General features: G+C 38.6%; 1 protein-coding gene across 1 annotated transcript in view; it reads right to left on the minus strand.

Annotated features, from left to right (window-relative positions):
• The window catches only part of LOC136886160 (stAR-related lipid transfer protein 3), a 69,477-nt gene extending 49,410 nt beyond the window's left edge, over positions 1-20,067 (minus strand). The window contains exons 1-2 of the mRNA XM_068225958.1: positions 20,046-20,067; positions 19,770-19,868 (exon numbers count right to left, since the gene is read on the minus strand). Of these exons, the coding sequence (XP_068082059.1) occupies positions 19,770-19,832 (63 nt within the window). The 5' untranslated portion in view covers positions 19,833-19,868; positions 20,046-20,067. The remainder of the gene's footprint in view (positions 1-19,769; positions 19,869-20,045) is intronic.
• Between the last annotated feature and the right edge of the window lie 4,779 nt (positions 20,068-24,846).

A 24,846-nucleotide genomic window follows, 5' to 3' on the forward strand; every position in this document is an offset into this window, starting at 1 on the left:
TAATCACCACCACTAACACTGCAGAATACATAGTAAGCAATGTTGCTAAGCCCAGTTTGGTGATATATTGCGCATTCCCCTAAAGCATTCAAATTGCAGTATGCCCTTATTAATAGCCTACTCCTTATCTTTACTGATATCTGGTAAAGATTTGCATCTCCTGTTTTTAAGATACTTGGTTTATAGTACCAATAGTCAACTACAATAGTATTAAAATATTTTATTATTAAGGTCCACCTTTTCAGTACAAACTGTACAATGTTTTACATTACATTTATGTTCAGGGACTAGTTTCGACCTAACTGTAGGTCATCATCAGCCTTAAAGCATATCAACACAAATATATTGAAGAAAATAAACAATGTACAGACACAAAGGTCTTAAAAACTATATGCGCAACTCATAGAATTGAAGTTAAGACTGGTTAGATAAAATAAAAATCCGTTGAAAGTTCAAGCAATTTAAGACACAGTGCAGTGTCAATCACATAAAAAATGATATATACATACCATGTAAGAAATTAAGGTAATGTTCAAGAGATGTACTGCACTACATTAAAAAGTTGCTCTTTGATAGAGATTCATAAAAATCCAGTGTGGTGCACTACATTAAAAATTTGTTTATGATAGAGATCCTTAAATTCCTGCTCAAAGATGATACATAAAGTTCAAGAAAGGCTGGCTCCTTAAATATGCTGCTTTCTATTCATAGTTTAACTAGGCTGCAATCACGCTGTCCTCTCAAGATATTCATATATTCAGTATACAAAAATGCAATGCATGATGTTAGAAAGGCTCTTCTGTTTTAAGAATCTTGAAAGATGATGATTGTTGCACATGGAGGTCTAAATACATAATAGTAATTAAAGGTGGTTGGATTTCGCAGTTCAATGCGAACTATACAGTTGACCTGGATAAATGACAGCTAAAATAGAAAGAGTTATTTTAGGGGGAAGAATATACTTAAATGACATATGTTGTATGGGAATCACCTTGTGTTGCAACAAGTTGAGCGAAGCTGGAAATGAAGCGTGAATGAGGAGTGGAGTGGGTTAGGTTTTAATGAAGCCTTAAGAAGGAGGTGCGGGGAGGAAGAGAGGAGAGAGGAAGGAAGTGAAGCGGAAAGAAAGGGGGTCAAAGTGGTGGGGGCTGAGGGATTCGGGAATACAGACAATTGCCTAAGTAAAGTACTGTGAATAGAACAAAAAATTGGACCTTGACTATTTGATTTTGTGTTTCTGAAAATATGAATTAGCAGGTCAAATAAAATATTCGGTCTTTCAGAAATGTCATTAAGATTGTAATTTGGATTAAAATATTGGTCCAAATGTATAAAGCAGTTTTTGGTATGTTAAGGAGGGGTCCTTTATTCATAACTTTGAGAATTTCCATATCCTGCTTAATGTCAGTGAACTTGTGATTGTAATCGTGCATGTGTTGTCCTACTGCTGAAAATGTATTGTATTTTAGGGTATCTTATGTTAAAGCTCCTTCCAGTCTGTCCAACATGAGGAAAATTACAGCTGTTGCATTTTTTGCTATATAGCCTACTCCTGATTTTGAAAAAATATTAGTATTATTAATAGAAGTAGAAGTGTGTAAGATTGTTGCATTATTATTGATAGTTTTAAAGGCTATTTGAACATAATGTTTCTTAAAACTGTTAGTGACTTTATAAATTTATTTATTGAACGTGAAGGCAGAAAATAAAGTAACATTGGGTTTTTCTCTTTTCAAAGTGGTAAAAGGGCAATGTTTGTGTTTATCAATAATTCTTTCAATGGAATAACTATTGTATCCATTAAGTTTTGCAATCATACAAATATTGTTCAATTCTTTTTTAAGATAATAATAATAATTTTGTGTGGCTATTACCAGCCGAGTGCAGACCTTGTAAGGCAGACCCTCCAGTGAGGATGGGCGGCATCTGCCATGTGTAAGTAACTGCGTGTTATTGTGGTGGAGGATAGGGTTATGTGTGGTTTGTGAGTTGCAGGGATGTCGGGAACAGCAGAAACAGCCAGCCCCCGGGGCACTGGAATTAACCAATGAAGGTTAAAATACCCAACCCGACCGGGAATCGAACTCGGGACCCTCCATACCGAAGGCCAGTACGCTGACCATTCAGCGAAGAGTCGGACATTTTTAAGATCACATTTGGGCATTGGTACAGTAAAGGCTCGATAAATCATGCTATGGTATGCTGCTCGTTTATGGATTTGGGGATGTGAAGAATCTTGATGAATTGTAGAAGCTGTTTGGGTAGGTTTTTAAGGAGTCTGGTTGTCTAATGATAGTCAAGTCTAAAAAATGTATTCTTTGTTCATTTTCAGATTCGAGCATAAATTTTATGTGTGGGTCAATATTGTTGATGTTAAAAAGAGTAGTAGCAGTGTCTGTTGTGCTCTCATCTAAGATTACTAAAGTATCATCCACATATCTAGCCCAAGAAAGAATATTGTCGAAGTTATTATTGTTATCAATCTTAGTATGTTCTAAAAAATCTTAATAAATTTCCGCCAAGATACCTGAGGCCGGAGATCCCATGGCCAAACCTTCTTGCTTTATTTTGTATCTTGCTGTATCCTGTATTTCTAAAGTACTTACTGTAGGTGCCTGAATTTACTTAAATTGTTTTCTATGATAGGGTATAATTTAGACATTTGAATACTAGGATACATATTTACAATGTCGAACGAGTGAAGGGAATGATTAAGTTGAATACAAAATTTATTTAGTTTATCTATCAATTCTATACTATTTTTAACAGATTTTTTGGGTAGAAAATGATAATACCTTCTTAAAAACATTTGAATGAATTGAGATGTCTTATATAGAGGGCTTGGTCTATAATTGATGATCCGGCTAATGGGGATGCCGGGCTTGTGTATCTTATGAAGGGCTTTAACAGTGGGAAGGCTTGGGTTCATACTAGTTAATTATTATTTTCTTGATCCGTTAAAAGGAACGAAGTATTCTTTAAAGTTTGATTAAGTAGGTGTTGGATTCTTTGAGTAGGGTCCTTTTCAACTGTAGAAAACGAACTGTCTGAATTCTTTAGTTTTACCTATATATTCATTTCTTTCATTGTAACGGTTGTGTTGCCCTTGTCTGCTTTTGTGACAATAAGATTATTATCAGTAATAATAAGAGCATGTATTTATTTCTGTTCAATGACTGATTCTGTATTGCTATTATAGTTAGGGGGTTGCTATTATTATTTGAGTTAAGAATGTTTCGTTTTACTTTGAACCTCACTTCATCCTGTTTTCCATTGGTAATTTACTGATGGCTAGTTCAGATTCTAATACCATTGTGGTAGTGGTATTAAGTTTATTAAGATTAGGCCAGTTGTGATTAGGACATTTGGTTAGAATTGAATTTTCTTCGTCATTCAAAGGTACATTGGATAAATTAATAATCGGTGGATGAAAATGATTTGTTGTGCTAGTGAAATTTCTATTTTCATTAACATGGCTGTTGCTAGGTTTAGAGTTCTTTAGTGTGCAAAGCTTCTAGCGAGAGAGTAGATTTAAGGCTGCGGGTCATGAGAAATGCTTCCTTAGAGCTTAGTAAAAAAGCAATTATAGGTCTGTTTGCCAGAAAATTTTGTTACAGGTAATCGCTGTGTTATTTTAAAAACGAGTGTACTTAGTTGAGTGAATCGAAGTTTCCCTACTCCATAGAAATTATCTTAGTTTATATATATCCACAACGTAAGAATTGCCATGTTCTGCTAACCATGGGGGGCGTGGCTATTGACTTCAAGCGATAGCCACAGAGAGTAGTGGAGCGGGCAGCTCCCTGTATTCTTTACTCCTGGAAACACTACCATCTTCTCTTTTCCTTCCTCCTCCTCTTCTACTTTCCTCAACATCTGCCTTAACCTAATTCCTGGATGACACTCTATCCTGCTTCCCTTTCCTTCGCACACTTTCCTTACATGTCTAACAATGAAATCCCCCATGATCAGAGCCTTAACCCTACCCACCTCATCTGATACCCTCCCCTCCTAGTCCGCCCTATCTTTCCTCGTTGCTGCAGAAGCTACTTCCTCCTCCCTTCTCTCCCGCCCATGACCCTCCATCTGTCTTTTCCTATCCTCTGTTCTATATTTCCCTTCCCTACCTTTTCCTTTCCTCCTACTTCCACACTTCTCAGCAACAGTTCCCTGTTCCTCATTTCCCTTTGTTGTTCAACCTGCAGCAACTCGTACCGATTTCTCACAGACACCTGTCATAAATTCTGATCCCGAATGGAGCCCCTAGCCTGCAATCTCCTTCCCCTTAAACATTAGGCCATCTGAGTTTTACAATTCCCCCTTTCCTTCCCATTCCTCTTTTACACCTGTTGTATCCTGTACATTGTTTAAGGGAGGTCTACTTTCCTTCCTGTCTTCTGAGAGAATCCTAATTATCTCCCTCAAACTCTCCAACTCCTCCCTCCTACTCCTTAATGCCCGGCCACATGTACAGTTCCTACACTTGCACTCCTTAGCAATTCTTTACAGAATAATAAAAAGGAAAGCAAAAGTAAAATAACTTATTCTGTTCAAAATAAAAATGAAAGGAAAGAAATATTGTCTAGGGTAGTACACAAAGGTCACATGACAGTAAGGTAATGAATATAAGCTACTATTACACCACTACAATACTACTTAGTTTTACTAAATTTTGATCCTACAACACCCTAATAGGATGAAAACTGCTGTTAATTACTGAAAACCAAAAGGAATACACAAGAATTACACAATTCTAAACTGCAGTTAAGTCTACCCTAATTACTACAACAGAATTCTAGTAAGAGAGTTACTATATGTACTATACTACACAAATATTTCACAGTAATAGAATAAGCACACTAATTTCTAGTAAGATACTACAATACACTACAATAATTATAAACTTTGTTCCAACATATCCTAATTACAACAGGTTATTACTAAGCACAAACAGAAATGGAAATTAAATTAAAGTTTGAAATTCCCAAGAACTACTCAAAGATTACCGACCTAGCTAAATGCATAGACAGGTTATTATTAGCACTATTTTTCCTACTATGCTCTAATAGAAATGAAAACTGCCATTTGGTTGATGATACTGTTTGGGTGATACTCTTCAACGTGGTTACGCCGTCATAGATTGTCACATACCATTGTTCGCATTTAAAATTGATTTGATTGTTCATAATTTGCTGTTTTTGCTACCTAATGTATTCTCTAGTTTTTGGATGAGTATTCTCCTATCTAGTGTATACTGTCAAATGCCTTGGAGTAGTCTATGTAGATTGCATACAGTGGTGTGGTGGGTTGCGCTGGTGTTATTGTTATTTCTTGTACCTTGAGCAGCATATAATCTTGATCTGCTCAGGGTGAAGCCATATTGGTTCGGTGGTATGCTGGCGTATAATTTTTGTTCCATGCATCCTAATAGGATCTTGGAGTAAAGTTTGAAAATAACATTTTCCAGGGCAATTCCCTTGTAGGAGTGGGTTATCCTTCCTTCCTTCCTTTCCCTTTGTAGATCACGGTTATAATTGTCTTTCTCCATTGTTCTGGGACTGAATTATTCTTTAGGCATTTATTGAATAGGCATGTTAACAGCTCTAGCAGGTCTTGGAGTGTGTCTTTCAGGTGTTCTATGAATATTTCATCAGGTCCGGCCAATTTGTCATTTTTCCCCTTTCTTATGAGTTGGTTGACTTCCTCTGTTATAATTGCGCTCGTGTCTTATTTGTTCGCTGCATTTGGTGTGAAACAGTTTGTCATTTTATCCTTCTCCCCAAGGAGGTTGGTGAAGTGGGCTTCCCATTGTTCCATGTTTGCGAGTGGGTTTGGTGCCAGTTACTTCGAGAGCCTTAGTATTTTGTGAGGTTTCACTGCTGCTTCATTTATAAAATTCTGTTCTGTTCTTCTTTTCCTTCAACAGTCTTTTGTATTTCAGACGTTTTTCAGCATATTCCTCTAGAGCAGGGCCTCTCAGGGTGCATGCGCGTGGTGCATGCACTGTGCACGGTGAAAAAGACGACTTGGCTTGGTTGACCAGAGTGCAGACCCCCCCACTCCTCTATTTGGAGCAATAGCGCTTACTCTCTCTTTCCTCACGGCTGTCTCGCTCACTCCGCCTGTCTCCCTCTGCCCCACTTGCGCCGTAGCGCTCCAAATCCGGGCTGAGTTCAGCCGAGTATAGCCGAGTAGCCCAGAGACTAAGCGTTGATCCGAGTCATGCCGAGCAACACCGATGCACAGTGCACGGACTTCTTGCGCCTCGCTCTGCACGCGTGAGAATTGAACGTTTGAGAGGCCCTGCTCTAGAGCTTCCCCTCCGTGTTCCCTAGCGTTATGGAAAAGTTGCAATGTGCTTTGTCTCTTTGTCAAACCATGGCTTTGCAGTGCGTTCATATGTGAATATTTGAGTGGTGGCATGCAGAATTGTGTTGTTCAGTGCTGATACCACATCATCCAGATTCCCCTGCTTCAACATATGCATTACTGCCGGCAGCTCTTCTTTGTTCACTTGCCATCTTTCCTCATCTATTATGTGCCTTGAGACCTTTGGTTTAAAGTTTTCGCCTGCTTGCTCCTGTATACCAGATCTTATTTGGACTTCAGTTATTATTGGGAGGCATTTTCTGACAGCAATTCTTTTCTATTTTTACCTGTGTGTGCCCTTGGATGTTCGTAAAGACTAAGTCAATTTTTGCTCCTCGCATTCGGAGCTATATACGTGTAGTCCTCTCTATTTAGCAGTCTTAGCTGGCATTCCGTGACCGCTTGGGTTTTTGGGCTCTATTTATCTATAAGGCAGTTTAGGTCCCCTAGTAGTATGGTAGGCTTGTCGCTTTCTATGTTCTCCATTGCCTTACCTAGCCCGTCAATGATGATCTCTGATTCTGTGTTTGGTGTGAAGTATGCTCCTATTACGTTAATTTTTGCGATGACTACTGTTAGAGTGTTCTTTGTATAAACAATTGAGCTGATGGGTTGCAGGTGCAGCTTTATGAAACAGCTTAGTCCCCCTGATGGTCGGCCTCTATATCCTTTTTTAGCTAGGGAATGGATACTGTAGAAGCTGCGAATGCATACTTCCCCTATGCTGAAAGTTTCTGTGAAGAATAGCACATCATTTTCTTGAAAAATGAGAAGGGGGGTCATGGAAATTATATATTTTAGGCATTCTATATTTCTTGTCATTATTTTGAGGTGTTCTGTGTTGTTGTTGATGTTGATGTTACTGCACAATCTGCCGTCCTGATAGCTTTTGCGGGGATATATAGCACTGGTTGCTGACCTTTAATATTGGAACTGAAAGGGTCAGAAGTTTTCATTGTCCACTGTTTCTTTGTCTTCTTCCAGGATTGCTATCTTGAACGCCTTATTTCTTCCTTACGTTGAAGGTTAGGTCAAATCTTCCACCTTTACAATACTAAGATTCTTTATTAACTAAATATTTACTTGATTTTTAATTATATCGGGACATGTTTCGTCTACCTTGTAGACATCATCAGCCATAAAAACTTTTGAGAAAAAGCTACAAGGACAAGGACAAAGTAACACATTAAAATAATTCGGATAACCGAATATGTCATTTAAAATGGTGAAGAATTCAGAACTGTTTTGAGCACAGCACTTAAGAATACCGTTGACATTAAAATTAAAATTGTCCACATGGGATGATTCAGTAAAAACTTTGCGTTAAAATTCTTCCTTTTTGTGTGATGTGTTAATATATAATATTCTGTTATGTCGTGAAGGCTTGATAATGAATTGCACAATGTTCATTCCAATAGGATAATAACGATGTATAAGAAATCCAGCGAGCATACGTTAAAGCCGTCTTATTGGTGTAGTGTTGGCATTTCCTGTTGAGAAGTTAGGTGGAAAATTTGAACGTGATGACGTAATGTGGAATGTGCAGTAGAGGGCCCTAGAATAAGAAAGATAGCTGTTGTTAGTGTTAAAATAGGCAAGTTTTTGTGTCTTGAGATGTAAAGTAATGAAAAAATGAAAAATGAGAAGTGCGGCACATCTGATTACTTACGTTCTCGCCTGTCTGACAGCGACTAGTTCAGTGTGGAAGCCTGTGGTTGACTGAGAGCGAACTATGGAGGTCGTGTGTGAAGGGAGCCGCCATGAGGGGAAATTAGGGGAAGGTTAGGATCAGTAGGCAGGAAGCCGTCACATGGAAGCTTGTAAGTGGGTTTGTCAAAGTAAGAACTATTGAGCAATGCCTCAAAAATTACGTTCGCAGTTTCGAAAATTTCATTCAAATTGTGAAAGGGATTGCATTTATGATCTATATTAATATAGATGTTTTCTAAAACATTGAGTAAAGTGCTTTTATTATGAAAATAAAGAATTTTTAAGTCCTGTTCTATGGAAGTGAAGGAATGATTGGATTCTGGCATGTGAGTACTCATGGCGGAGTACCTTCTATGTTTAGCGGCGTTGATATGTTCCTTATATCTAACTGAAAAGCTTCTTCCGGTTTGCCCAATGTAGCTCGCGGAACATTGGTTACACTTTAACTTATAAACGCCTGGAATGAACATTGTGCAATTCATTATCAAGCCTTCACGACATAACAGAATATTATATATTCTTAAGTGCTGTGCTCAAAACAGTTCTGAATTCTTCACCATTTTAAATGACATATTCGGTTATCCGAATTATTTTAATGTGTTACTTTGTCCTTGTCCTTGTAGCTTTTTCTCAAAAGTTTTTATGGCTGATGATGTCTACAAGGTAGACGAAACATGTCCCGATATAATTAAAAATCAAGTAAATATTTAGTTAATAAAGAATCTTAGTACTGTAAAGGTGGAACATTTGACCTAACCTTCAACGTATACTCACGACAATACGGGCTTTATAATGAAGTTTATTTTATGTAATGATTATGCCAACCAGGCAAACAAAGCTAACACCTACTTGAATTTTAAGATTAAGCTATCAAAAATAGGCAAGGACATTCCTTTCTTGAAGAAATGTTTACATAATGGACTCATTCCAAATTTTTTGAAGTTCAATCAAAATAAGAACAACAGTTCTTATTGGCACAGAAAAACCCAATCTAGGTCTAATTCATTATGGATCAGGAATGAAATTAAGTTTCTACACAGGAAAAAATCTTTACTTAACACAAAGTTATATGAAGAACATCTGTTTGCTTCGTCCTCCCTAACCCCTCTAGAATGGGATTCTTTTCAGAAATTCGCTCTTACGAAGATAGAGAATGTAATTGTCAAAAAACAGGCCACTTTAGACAACAAATTCAACACACTTTTGCGTAATAATAGTCACAATAAAAACTTCCTTCCATACAATACACACATCAACGATTCCGACTCGGAAGACGTGAAGTTCCATGATCCGGTTATAAATCTTTCTGATGCCCAACTTAGCGCTTCGGATATCGAAATTTTAGAGAAGGGCCCTAAATTCAATTGGCCTACTGCTTTTAAGTTGAAAGATGCCATTACTATCACTGCCGAAACTGAAAACGCCATACAAAAACTACCAATTGACAGCCAAACAGAAATTAGACTTAATATTCGCAAAAAAAATTCTAATTTAATTAAAGTCAGCAAATCTACAGCTCCTTTATTTCCCAAAAAAACCATAGACTCGTTAAAAAAGAAGATTAACGAAAATGATCTAATAGTCACGAAAGCGGACAAAGGCAATGCCACAGTTATTATGAACAAAGAAAATTACGTGCAAAAAACTGAAACCTTCTTTTCTGATAAATCTTTTAAACTGATAAAAAAAGATCCTACTAACAATATCCAAAAAAACTTAAAACAATTATTGAAACAAACGTCCTTTATTCTTACTGAACATGATTCTCAAAAACTCATTAATATGAATCCCAGTATCCCCACAGCTAAAGCATTGCCTAAAGTCCACATAATAGATATTCCCATAAGACCCATAGTTAACTACAGGAACAGCCCGACTTACAAAACTTCCAAATTTATTCATAATTTCTTGAAGAAATACTACAAATTTGAAAATCCCAACTCCATCAAGAATTCTATAGAATTTTGTAATTTGACAAAAAACCTAGAATTACAGCCGCAACAAAAAATGTACTCATTTGACATTAAAAACATGTATTCCAATATACCAGTCAAGAAAACTTTAAAGATCATCAAGGATAATTTTCTAAAACACAGAAAATTAAGCATACAAGAAATAGAAGAATTTTTAAATATTTTAGAATTTGTAACTTCCAACAACCATTTCACTTTTAATGGGAAAATTTATAAGCAGGATAGTCTTCCTATGGGCTCCCCGGCTTCAGGAATAATGGCAGAAATTTATTTAGACCACTTGGAAAATTCCAAAATTCTTAACAAAATTAAAGGTATCGTATTCTGGACACGCTTTGTTGATGATACATTTACTTTAATAGATCACAACGTCTCCAACGGCGATATCGTTCTTGAACAGTTGAATGCAGTCGATCCATGGATCAAGTTTACTTCCGAAGCGGAAGTCAATAATTCATTAAACTTCTTAGATGCCACTATTAACAATAGCTCCAACAAATTCTCTTATACCATATTTAGGAAGCCCACCCAAACTATTAATACTATTCGACAAGACTCAACGCATCCGGAATCTCAAAAAAGAGCAACATTTTATAGTTTAATCCACAGAGCTTTTCACGTCCCTTTATCAAATGCTAATCGTAAAAAGAACTTGAATTTATCCGCTTAATAGCGAGTAAAAATGGTTTTAGCAGGCATTTCATTGACAGGATAATCAATAAAGTTACTAACAAATCCAGTTCAACTTTACTTAGAGAAACAAAAAGAAAAACAGACAAATACGCCACTTTCACTTATACAAATAGTAAGATTTATGATATCACCAACACCCTCAAGAAACATAAGATCAACATTGCTTTTAAAACAGTCAACAATAATACTAATCTTTTTTACAACCAACATAAAATTAACAACACTATGAATAAATATAATAGGTCAGGCGTTTATAAGTTAAAGTGTAACCAATGTTCCGCGAGCTACATTGGGCAAACCAGAAGGGGCTTTTCAGTTAGATATAAGGAACATATCAACGCCGCTAAACATAGAAGGTACTCCGCCATGAGTACTCACATGCCAGAATCCAATCATTCCTTCACTTCCATAGAACAGGACTTAAAAATTCTTTATTTTCATAATAAAAGCACTTTACACATGTTTTAGAAAACATCTATATTAATATAGATCATAAATGCAATCCCTTTCACAATTTGAATGAAATTTCCGAAACTGCGAACGTAATTTTTGAGGCATTGCTCAATAGTTCTTACTTTGACAAACCCACTAACAAGCTTCCATGTGACGGCTTCCCGCCTACTGATCCTAACCTTCCCCTAATTTCCCCTCATGGCGGCTCCCTTCACACACGACCTCCATAGTTCGCTCTCAGTCAACCACAGGCTTCCACACTGAACTAGTCGCTGTCAGACAGGCGAGAACGTAAGTAATCAGATGTGCCGCACTTCTCATTTTTCATTTTTTCATTACTTTACATCTCAAGACACAAAAACTTGCCTATTTTAACACTAACAACAGCTATCTTTCTTATTCTAGGGCCCTCTACTGCACATTCCACATTACGTCATCACGTTCAAATTTTCCACCTAACTTCTCAACAGGAAATGCCAACACTACACCAATAAGACGGCTTTAACATATGCTCGCTGGATTTCTTATACATCGTTATTATCCTATTGGAATGAACATTGTGCAATTCATTATCAAGCCTTCACGACATAACAGAATATTATATATTAACACATCACACAAAAAGGAAGAATTTTAACGCAAAGTTTTTACTGAATCATCCCATGTGGACAATTTTAATTTTAATGTCAACGGTATTCTTAAGTGCTGTGCTCAAAACAGTTCTGAATTCTTCACCATTTTAAATGACATATTCGGTTATCCGAATTATTTTAATGTGTTACTTTGTCCTTGTCCTTGTAGCTTTTTCTCAAAAATTTTTATGGCTGATGATGTCTACAAGGTAGACGAAACATGTCCCGATATAATTAAAAATCAAGTAAATATTTAGTTAATAAAGAATCTTAGTATTGTAAAGGTGGAACATTTGACCTAACCTTCAACGTATACTCACGACAATACGGGCTTTATAATGAAGTTTATTTTATGTAATTATTTCTTCCTCTCGTTCAAAAGGCAAAGCATTCCTTTACTTTGGTGAGGCCCTTTTCTGTCATGTAACCTATGATATCTTCTTCTGTGGTGTCCTCATCTAGGTGGCCTACATACAGGGAGTACAAACTTTTGCCGGTTTGAGTCTTCCTCCAGTATTGTTTCCCTTCTCCCTTTTGGATGGTGGTGGATGGAGTACTTACTGAGTGTGTCGTAACTGGTGGCTTCTATTTTTGATTGTCATTCCCGTTTCTAGTGTTACTGTCTGGTTCTTGTCAGGCCCGCCGTCTTGTTACTGTGACGAATCCCATATTGTCTGTGTCCTCCCCAGGATTCTTTGTTGACTTCCTCTCCGGTAGACAGGTTGTTTTCTGTTCATTTTGTAGTTCAGTTGTCTGCTGGGCTGCTTCCTTTATCTCTTCTCTAACCATCTTTTGGATATTTTTCATCATGTTCTCTATCTGCAGGCTGATTCTCCCCATGATTTTCTTCTCCAGTTCTCTGTGGATGCCTCTCTTTTTTGGGAGGTATGATTCCTTGGGAGGTGGGAGGTGGCTTTGTCTTTTTCTCTGTGCTGACCTGTTCTGGTCAGTTGCTCTGGTGATGCTGATATTTAGTTGTGGGTTTGGTCATTAGGTGCTTCTATTAGCTGATCTCTCAGGTCTCCACCTTCTCTAGACTGTTCTGTTCCAGGAGACTGATCTTCTGATACCAGTGGGGGGTTTGTCGATTTGGCCGTTGGGTGCCTCTCTTGGCTGGGGTTCTTCCAGGTCAACAGATGGCGACACCTGTCTCGGCAGGTTGCTGCCTACCTCTTGCCATACGTCCTTTTGGGTTTCCTTGACTTCTTTTGAGGTATTTTCTTTTAGCTGTGTCTTTCCCTTATTTAACACGTTCAATGCTGAGGGACAGGATCCGGCCCCTAGCGCGCTTCCTGCCAGTGCGCATGAGTCGGATCCGGCCCGCGTTGCCATGCCATTTCTAAGCAGTCATGTGAGCTCAGCTCTTGATGAAGACACATTGTATGTAGTACGCACCTTGAGTAGTAGTGGCGTGATATATTTTCGCTCGTGCGATGCACACATCTTTCGGTGATTTTTTAATGATTGTGGCAGTAGTGGGCCTATATGTTATAACTTTGGATTTTATTTAAATTGTTTTTATTATGATTGTGTGATGGCTCATTGTTGTGTTGATTTGTCCGGCAGTGATGATGAGTCTACGAGTGAAGGAAGTGGTGATTCTGAAACGGAAATTTTGGAAAGTGAGGACGAACCGGAAATCAACCCAACCTGGTCAGATCGAACGTTTGGCTTGAAGAATATACCATTTAGCAGAGAAAACAAATTGCTAGTGCCGATACCAGGAGAAAACAAGCCAATTGACTGGTTTCTATTGTTGCTTGATAACAATCTTTTTGAACTTGTTTGTCGTGAGATAAACAATTCTGCATTAGAGTTGTTTTGTGGGCCAAGCACAAAGGAGAAATCTCGCATTACGAGATGAAGGGTGTCAATGTCAATGAACTAAAGACATTTTTGGGTTTGCTGATTCATACAGGAACATTGCGAATGAGCAGATTCCAAGATTATTGGAAAACTCACAGACTTATCAACGCTCCTGCGTTTCGACAGTATATGAGCTGGGATCATTTTCTACTTATATTACGATGCCTACACTTTTCCCCGGCTAGACCTATCAATGATCCCAAACCCCAGTCATTAGACAGGCTGGAAAAGGTGAGACAAATTATTGATCTTTTTCAACAATAAAATGTCTAGCATATATTATCCTTCAAGGGAACTGTCCATTAATGAAGCTATGGTACTTTGGCCTCACTTACAAATTTATTGTGTATGCCGGAGCCAACAACCAGTTGTCTGGGAAAGGACACTCTACAAAAGAGGTCATGCATCTTTTGGAGCAACTTCCGAATAATGGCCATGCCATGTTCATGGACAATTAATATAACAGTTTTTCCCTAGCGTCTAAGCTACTGTCAGAAAACACATATAGTACAGGAACAGTCCGAACTGACCGGCAGCACAACCCTCCAATTGTAAAGATGGCAATACTGGCTAAAGGTGGAACTATCGCCCAGTATGCCGAGGGAATTATGGTGGGCAAATGGAGGGACAAGAGAGTGGTACAATACATTTCCTCGCAATTTGAGAACACAATGGTCACTGACAGAAATAAAAGGGGCCAAAAAAAGAAAAACCTTTGCCAATAGTACAATATAATGCACACATAAAAGGGATGAATCGGTGTGACCAACTCAAGACATACTATCCTTTCGAAAGGAAAACCATTTGCAGGTACAAAAAAATTTTGTCCACAAGCTAAATGTGTTTTTTACAGTTTTCCAATTTATAACATGTCCATGTCATATATTTCATTATAACATAATATTTTCAACAAATAGTGAGTGATCAGTGGTGTAGCACATGGTACTGAGGGGCCGAATCCGACCCACAGACTTTAGACGTCTTCAGAAATTTTAATTTATGCACAATACCAGGGTTGGAAATCCAAAAATGGTTTTATACGAATTTCGCCTACAAATAGTGGAATCACTTCTGCCATCCCGTCAAGCAGAGCTCTGAGAAAGAACAACTTACATCGGTTGGTGAAAAATGATGAGCGAGACTTCAAAGGAGTAACTAAACACAAAAAGTGCAGGGTCTGCTATAAAGCAGGAAGTAAAAAACAATCAACATTTGTCTGTTCTGGGTGTCCAGATTTGCTGGGGGCTTTGCCCGGTTGGTTGCTTTGACAAGTACCATAAAGACATGTAAGTGAACCAAACAGTGGACGGTGGGTGGAGCTGTAAATTATTGTACATAGTAAAAAAACAACATTAATAAAGCTAAATGTGTTTTTTACAGTTTTCCAATTTATAACATGTCCATGTCATATATTTCATTATAACATAAGATTTTCAACAAATAGTGAGTGATCAGTGGTGTAGCACATGGTGCTGAGGGGCCGAATCCGACCCACAGACTTTAGACGTCTTCAGAAATTTTAATTTAGGCATGTATCATCTTTATAGGCACATGTTCGGATTTTTGACAATATGTGGTAAGTTTTATATCACTTTTTCATCTTCAGTATTTGGGGGTGGGAATGTGTAATTTGCAGAGCAGTGAATGTGTTAATGGAGTTTTCATTTCAGCAAAACATATCTTATGGCATTCACTACTTTTTGCATGGCTTCCTTTGTCTCTTTCTTGAGGTAACCAAATATTTCTGCAATATTTTCAATGCTTTTGAGAGTTGATTCCATATGGTTTTTTGTCTCGTCTGCCATGCTTATTTAGATATCTGTGTGAATACTTTATGACAGATGATACATGCAGTGTATAAATTTGCCTTTTCAGTGTCTGAATGCCTATCCTCATTTAGCGCGTGAGTCAAACATTCGACCCCTATGTGCGTGTGAAAGTCTTACCACGGCGCGTGCCTGAATACGTATCTTCTACTGCGTGAATGAGATGAATGAATGCCTTACCGCACTTGATGCATAAGATAAGCGTTTCCCCTCTAAGTATAACATTCTGCTGTGTGCGCTGGTAGTGCGGTAATCAAGTTGTTTTACTGTCCAACAGACCGGCAAGTAACTCTCGTGTGCAACGTACCTTATTGAGGTTAGGAGCCCCAGATATTTTGTGTACGAATCTTCTAATTTCTCCCATATTTTTGGGTTTTTGGTCATTTTATTCCATTGTTTTACTTTCATGCAATTGAACAGATAGTGTCTAAGAATGTATACATTTCATTTATCACTTTTATTTGTCGTATTTCTGGGACCGACTGATACACGAATATTGCTACATCTTTTGTTCACTTTATGAATGACTAGAGGTGTTGGTACTGGTGTACGAGTCAACAAATCTTGAAATGGAGAGTGACAACCTGCTCCAGGAGATCTTTGCTACAGGTCAACTGCTACTGTGACAGTCTTGCACTATGACTCGCAGTTTGCTGTACCGTCCACCGCTACTGTGACAGTCTTGCACTGTGACTTGCAGTTTGCTGTACCGTCCACCGCTACTGTGACAGTCTTGCCCTGTGACTCGCAATTTGGTGTACCGGTCCACAGCTACTGTGACAGTGTTGCACTGCGACTTGCAGTTCCCTCTACTGGGAAGGGTTGTTACTCCTACCTGCAAAAGGTCCAGTGATACAGCTGTTTGTCGTCGTCGTCGTCTTGTACGGTTAGGGAGGTTGTAACAAGAACAGGATGGAGACATACCAGTACGGTGTTTATTATTTCATGTAAGGGAAAGAAATGCATAGTAATCTATAGTCCGCACACTTTATGTTGGTGCATTTGTGTACGTGGTTGAGGAGTAAGGAGGGAGGTGTCCCGGTATCGATAGTGCTGCCTGCTGCTGCCAACCGAAGGAAAATGAAATCTGAATTGGATCGAGAATATGATCGATCGATACGAAGTTTCTAAACCGTTATCATCTTAAGCCAACAACTATGTCACATACACATTATATAACATTATAAAACATTTCTCGATGCGGATCTTGTTCCTAGCATGAATTCTATACTTTGGCTTTGTTGTGTAAACAACAACAGTACTAGTACGTAAAGTGTACACCAGATGTCGCACAACGATGCTTAAGCGATTCATAGTTTGTGTTTCAAAGGTTGCCAGTACGAATCTCGAAGATCGCCGAGGTCGACCGATTCAGCACTAGCGTGTAAATGCACCAACATAAAGTGTGCGGATAATACTTCAACATTAAAATGTTTCTACAAATTAGCATTATTATTACAAGTTGCTTTACGTTGTACCCACACAGATAGGTCTTATGGCGACAATGGATAGGAAAGGCCTAGGAGTGGAAAGGCAGCGACCATGGCCTTAATTAAGGTACAGCCCCAGCATATGCCTGGTGTTAATATGGGAAAACCACAGAAAACCATCTTCAGGGCTGCTGATAGCGGGGTTCGAACACACTGTCTCCAGAATCAAGCTCACTTCTGCGTGCCCCTAACCGTACGGCCAACTTGCTTAGTATTATTGTTATTATTATTAGTGTCTGCCTCTGGGGTGAAGTGGTTAGTGTGATTAGCATCCATCCCGGAGGCCGAGGTTCGATTCCTGGCTCTGCCACGAAATTTGAAAAGTGATATGGAGGCTGGAACGGGGTCCACTGAGTCTTGGGAGGTCAACTGAGTAGAGAAGAGTTCGATTCCCTCCTCAGCCCTCCTCAAAGTGGTTTTCCATAGTTTCCCACTTCTCTTCCAGGCAAATTCCGGATGGTACCTAACTTTTTTGCTAGGGGCTTTACGTCGCACCGACACAGATAGGTCTTATGGCGACGATGGGATAGGAAAGGCCTAGGAGTTGGAAGGAAGCGGCCGTGGCCTTAATTATGGTACAGCCCCAGCATTTGCCTGGTGTGAAAATGGGAAACCACGGAAAACCATTTTCAGGGCTGCCGATAGTGGGATTCGAACCTACTATCTCCCGGATGCAAGCTCACAGCTGCGTGGTACCTAACTTAAGGCCACGGCTGCTTCCTCTTTCTTGTCTATCCCTTCCAATCTTCCCATCCCCCTACAATGCCCCTGTTCAGCATAGCAGTTGAGGCCTCCTGGGTGGGGTACTGGTCCTCCTCCCTAGTTGTATCCCCGACCCAAAGTTTCACGCTCCAGGACACTGCCCTTGAAGCAGTAGAGGTGGGATCCCTCACTAAGTCCGAAGGAAAAACCAACCCTGGACGGTAAATGGATTATTATTATTATTATTATTATTATTATTATTATTATTATTTATCTTAACATAGTTAAAATATAGTCAAACATCACTTTTGATACTATAACTAAACATTTAAGCTGGCGAATATTGTCAATAAACATTTTAAATTTGCAACACTGAATAATTTTTAAAACGTCATATGTTTCAAAATGATTATCGGCGATCTCTAAACTATATTATAGGTCATTCACATTTCAGAATATTAGGGAAGAATTGCACACAAAATGCTCTCATTTTCAGAGTTGGGAAGTAACGGAGTAAAAGTAATCAGATTACTTGTAATGATTACATTCATAGTAAATTTTACTTTTAATCATTACGTGTTACAGAAAAGCAATTCTTACTTGTAATTTACTTCTGAAATAAAATTGTGCCGGCCTGAGTAGCTCAGACGGTACAGCGCTAGGCTTCTGACCTCAGCTTGGCAGGTTGGATCCTGGCTCAGTCCGGTGTTATTTGAAGGTACTCAAATACGTCAGCCTCGTGTCAGTAGATTTACTGGCAAATTAAAGAACTGCAAAACAAAATTCCGGCACCTCGGCATCTTCGAAAATGGTGAAAGTAGTTTTTGGGATGTAAAACAAAATACATTATTATGTATTTATTGAAGATAATAAATGTAGGCCTACCTTCGAGTCTTTCAACTTCAACCTACCACCAGTGTGTCATTATCGAATCAGAATGTATGATCATGATATCATTGAAGAACAGCACAAATCATGCATCCCCGGGCTACGTAGGACTACAGTGCTGTTCCTCAGCTCCATCTGTGCTAGTACCAGTTTGTCACTGTACCGGCAACCTGTCACCCCGGCCTGTGTGCTATGCCGTAGGCTATGACTATGCCATGCTCCTCAACTCCATCTGTGGTTGGACCAGTTTGTCACTGGACTGACAACGTTTCACTGCCCCAGTCATGTCACTGGAGCAGTTGGAGCAGTGACACATTATTCCTGAACCGTCACACCTCTATGAATGACATTAATAGATAAATATGCTTGAATGAAGTTTTAAAAAGTTGGAACGTTTGAATTCAAGAGGACAAACTGGGACAAATATTTGTTTCATAGCAAGAGAAATTAGGGACTAAAAAATTTACCAAGATGTTTGATAAATTTCCAGCTTCATTGAAATATTTAAGGGAAGAATAGGTAAAATAATTGATAGAGTATTCAGAAACCATAAAGCTAGTTAATGGAACGTAAAATCAATAACATTAATTGATTGATAGGGAATCTGCCACCAAGCCAACAGCCCCACATGGTGATTGATTGATTGATTGATTGATTGATTGATTGATTGATTGATTGATTGATTGATTGATTGATTGATTGATTGATTGATTGATTGATTGATTCTATCTCAAGCTGTATTTTTTTAAATAAAATTATTATTATAAACACAGGTTTCTATGTAAAAGATATTGGTGCCATCAGCAAATAATTACACCTTGCTGTGCAAGTGGAAGTTTTCATTGTCGCATTAATTAAACATCATAAATTATTTTTCTAAACACTCTTCTCCAGATCTGTGAGAGTAGGTATCCAAATGTTCACTTACTCAATCCTCTAACTACTGTATAGAAAGTTATAGCTAATTTGTACCTTCTATGCTACAGACTGTACTAGGAATGAATCTACTGTACAGCATGACAATCCTCCAGAGACTTTCTGTATCTAAAACATAATATTGTAGAAACCTATGAAGACAATATCTGAATACGGCCATGAAAAAGTATAAAATTAATAAGATTTTGAATCGTTTCTGTATTTGAACCAATAACATTAGAATAAACTCACCATTGGTTCTTTAGCATTCTCCTTATCTTTTGATTCTCCTTGGAAAAGTTTGAGAAACTTCATGGTGTTGATAGAATAAGTCTGTCCACTGCTGATTTTCTGAAATCAGTTAATTTATTCTTCATTATTTATTAATAAATCAATATGTACTCTTACAAAATAATATGAAGGGGATTACTATCAGATTATTCCATGGCGTTCACATCTTGTGAGTATGGAGTGATGACCAAAGAGTGCCTACTTGAGTCTGGCATCACTCCAATTACTTATATCCACCTTATCTCTATTCTCTTTCTTATCGAACCTCCCTTGATTAACACTAGTTCCCTTCTCATCCCAATGCTAGTATATTTGCGAGGTCAGGGAATACTTTCATTTTCCCATCTTTCATGGTTCTTCACATTCCTCAACCAATACTTTCATTGTTCAAGAGATTAAACCTCTTCCTCATACTTCTTGTCAGTTTGCCTGTTAAAACAATATTCACCATCAACACCACTTCAATATAGTAAATATTCTCAACAGTGTGAACAGAGTATACATAACTTAATCACTCTTAATATATAGTTTATTCACAGAGATGGAAACACATTTTCCATGGAACTTAATGATCTTTTATGGATCAGTGGTAGAATGACAGGCTTTGGATCCCAGTATTGTGGGTTCAAACCTGACAGAGAATAAGAGCACTACCCTAGTATATACATGACATACAGAAAATTATTTTTATGGACAAATACCATACTGCTGAATTAGTCATGATCTTACAAAGGTCGATCAAATATAAACAAGATTTCTGTTCCTGAACATCAACAGTTGGTAGGAATGGTAGTGCAGAGAGTGTGCTCTCAGATATTTCTCACTGTTTCATCAGTAACACTCACGATGTCAGAGCAACAGTTGCACCCCTCCACTGCGTAACGAATAATTATAAAATTTCTTGCTCATGAAGGAGTTACAGTGGCGGAAATTTGCCAGAGATGACTGCACAGTTCGGTGATGAAACATTGTCAAGGATGCATGTGTTTGCCTGGCATAAAGAGTTCAAGGAAGGGTGAGAACATGTGGAAAATCAGCAACACGATCGTCGTCCTTGGACCAGCATTACAGACGAAATCATTTGTGTGGTTAAAGACATTATTGACGACAATCAACGGGCATGAGCAATGCACAATCAATGCTGCTTACTAATGCGAGCTGCTGAACAATTTGAGGGTTGCATATCACCGCAAAAGATGAGACCAACCAATTCAACAGGTCATTCTCCTCCACGACAATGCGCGGCCCCATACTGCAGCTCTAACTGCCTTCAAGCTGCAGGAAATGCACTGGACTACCTTTGATAATCCTCCTTACAGCCCGGACTTATCGCCCTGTGATTTCCATTTGTTCGGACCGCTTAAAGATCTAGGAGGGCAACGATTTGAAGGTGACGAGAGTGTGGAAGACTTGGTGTGCAACTGGCTGGTGACACGACCCTGTTCTTTTTACGATGAAGGCATCAAAAAGCTGCCCATATGCTGGGACAAATGCATTTCCAAAGCAGAAAACTATGTGGAAAAATAAATTATAATTGCCTTGTGTTTTCCAATAAATGAACTTAAATACAAAATATAATCCTGTTTATATTTGATCCCCCCTCGTATACTCAACGGCTTGGTGGGTAAACGACTACTACGACGACGACGACTACTACTACTACTACTACTACTGCTACTACTGCTGCTGCTGCTGCTGCTGCTGCTGCTGCTACTGCTACTTTGATATTTTAATATTCAGAATCCATGAAACTGAATTATAGTTCCCTTACGGTGAAGGCATCAAGAAGGTGCCCATATGGAATTTTTTATATAAAAGCAAAGGCAGGCATTTATACAAGTAGAGATATGTATCGCCTCTAGTCCATCATCACTGCATTGTATTACAAAGGAGGTTAGAAGTGGTGCCAGATGACATACCTGTGGAGGTACTCACCCCGTATACTCCCGCCGTTGTAGAAGCCGCCCTTCACCTCCCCATAATCGCCCAGACCTGGTGGCCCCTATTAGACCATAGACCCGCCCACATTGCCCAATCGATTTCTATTCTCACCACCCACCGTTGAAGATCTCATCCGTTTTGTCACTCTCTCCCTGCTCAACATTCACCCCTACAATCGCTCCTTAGTCCTCCATCACCTGCAGGCCACAGCCAAACAAACCTTAAACCTCCACTTCTCCACCACGCATTCCGGCTTAAATTCTCATTTCAGTTTCACCCCTCTGGAAACACTGGTTTAACCTCCCATACTCTCCCGTACATCTTGCAGGTCTGTAAGTGTTTTACAAGAACATTGTCCCATGGTTAAATATTTCCACCGCTTGCTGTCTGTTTTCATACCTGGTATCCCAGGCATCAGATATAATGGACAATCACTCAAGTTTTGTTAAAGCTGTAAATTATGTTATTACAAAAAAAAAAAAAAAAAAAGCAAACTGTACTAAACCCTTCCACTTTATTATGCATATACTTGTAGCTTGTATGTATGTTCAAAAAAAAAAAAAAAAAAAGAGAAATAAATAAATACACTAGTAACATCCTTAGGCATAGGCAAAATTCCTCTCCCACCTCCTCCTTATTCACATCCTTTACCTACCTCCTTCTTCCATCACATCTTCCCAACCTGCCCGCATCTCTTTGCCAGAGAGAGGGCGTGACCCTCCAGGTGGCCCACCCCACCCCTTCAGGGTGGGGAATGAAAACTTTCATAGATAGATAGATGCCAGATGACACACACAGTTCTGAAGATCATCGTGGACACATCACTCTACTTGGATAACACTAGATTTTCATCTACCAACAAGCTGACAGGAGCTGCAAGACGCCAACATCTCATCCGGTCTATGGTCAAGCAACACAGTATGAGTCAACCGTCAATCAGCGACCCAACTAGCTCTTAAATATTATGAGTAAAGAACTGGAATCAGAGATGATATTATGATGCCGATGATGTTATTTTATATAGAGTAACAAATAACTTACAAGATTATAACCAGCTGCAAAAAGACTTACAATGTTGTGAGATGGATGGCAGGGAATGGTGCGATGATACACGAGGTTAAAAGACAGGTTGTAAGTTTCACTAATAGGAACAGTCTCCTCTGTTTTAATTACTGTGTTGTTGGGGTGAAAATTCCTTACGAGGACCACTGTAAGTACCTAGATACTTAAGTACCACTCTGTGAGGTCACACCATTCTAGTAAGAGGTGTAGGCAGAATTCCAAAACTGTATACAGCTTAGAAAGCCAGCCTTCCTCACTCTGACATAAAAAACATGATGAGGTATGTTTTTCAACTTCAAAATGAACTAAGCATGCTCAGGATAAAACTCATGATTTTGGGTCATAGGATATAAATTTCATCATGATCCATACTGATGAGCCGTATCCTGCCGGCCCATAATAATAATTAGAGTATTATTTGACCCAATATGTAAAATTTATTCATAAAAGTTACAGTCTAATATGTTAAAGCATCGTATCCCAAGATAGTTGATACCAGATGTTGAGCAAGACAGTGAGTCGCTGGACATTGCTTCATATTTCCGTATGACCGTGAGAAAGGATGGTGTAACCAAGCGCGGGCCTGGATCGACACGTGTATTAGATGCTGACCAAGCAATATATTTCAGCCAATGGAAATTAAGGACTTGGGAAACATGGAGGCTACACCGCGCCAAATCTTAATTCCAGAATGACCAACGTGCTCAGCTGCTAAAGTCAGTTTCTGTAGGTAATCGGTTTTCCACAGTTTCAGAAGTCAGATATATTTGGAAATGTAATATAAAAATTGGTGGAAGAGATTTGCTAGTGTTTGAGCTGTGTTTTGTAAATATATCACAATAAGTAGTGTGTCATCATATACGACGAATTCTCTGATTGGTGGTTGGTTCAGACACCCGGGAACCCCAGTATTAATGGCGTCACCGAAGCCTCCTCAGTAACCCTAGCTCTGGAGAGCGTCACTCTGTGTTAAATGCTTGGATAGTGCGGAAGCACAAACTCTGATTGGTGATCGTGGTTAACGTGGTGTTATTCCAGTAACAGTAACTGGTTCTCAATGATATTTTAAATTGTGCAGTTGGAAAATTTTAATGTACTTGAATAAATGGAATAGTATAATTTTAGCAAAGTTTACTTTCAATCGATAAAGACGGTGTTTAGTGACCGCTGTGTAACAAGTGTAGTGGAAACGTGCTATTGTTTCACTACTTCGCGACGGGCGCGTTTTCGCGTGGAACTTCCGTAACGAACCGTGTGCTGCTTTTCAAACTGTATTTTTACCCTTTAAGTGAAGTGTGTAATATATATGTGAATCAGTGTGTTTAGCTGATATTTTAAAGAGAAAGGGTATTTCGGCTCATAGCATTAAGCAGTGAAGATATTGTCAACTAAAGTCCTCTGTGTTTCCAGTGAATTATTTTCCAGCAAGATGATGGCCACAACCGTAAAAGAAGGAAGTGCATTCCCACATGTTAATGCTGTGATTAACATGGAATAAATCCCTCAATTAGCGGGGATGTAAGCTGCTATCCTGGTATCTCGAGGGTTGTCGATTCAGTTAAGGCGCATGTGATATTTATGGCATGATATGTAAATTATGTTAAGGTACTAGGGCAGTGTAGATAGGATTTATAACTTCATGTAAAGTAAGCCTGACGGCATGTGTTTGTTTAATTTTGTTATTATAATAGTTTCGGATACGAGAATAATGCATGTTTATTTTATTTTCATTTTGCTTTATGATTAGATGTTTGGGAAAATGAGGGATTGATAGAATTAGTTGTTGTTTATTTACATATGTTACTTAGCGTAGGATATTCCGAGTTTTCCTTAAATATATGCTAGAAGGGCTAGATTGACAGGTTCATCTTTATACAACGTTAAACACGTATTAGTTCATTTTATTTCGGTTATTCAGAGAGACAGGTATAGCTATTCTGCATGATGCATGGTTTTACAGAAGCTGATTGAAAGAGCTGCAAAACGTCGTTGTTAAAATAAGATCTTTGAAGTTAAGTTGGATTCTGTTTGCCTG

The sequence above is a fragment of the Anabrus simplex genome, chromosome 1 (genome assembly GCF_040414725.1).
Source record: "Anabrus simplex isolate iqAnaSimp1 chromosome 1, ASM4041472v1, whole genome shotgun sequence".
NCBI lineage: Eukaryota > Metazoa > Arthropoda > Insecta > Orthoptera > Tettigoniidae > Anabrus > Anabrus simplex.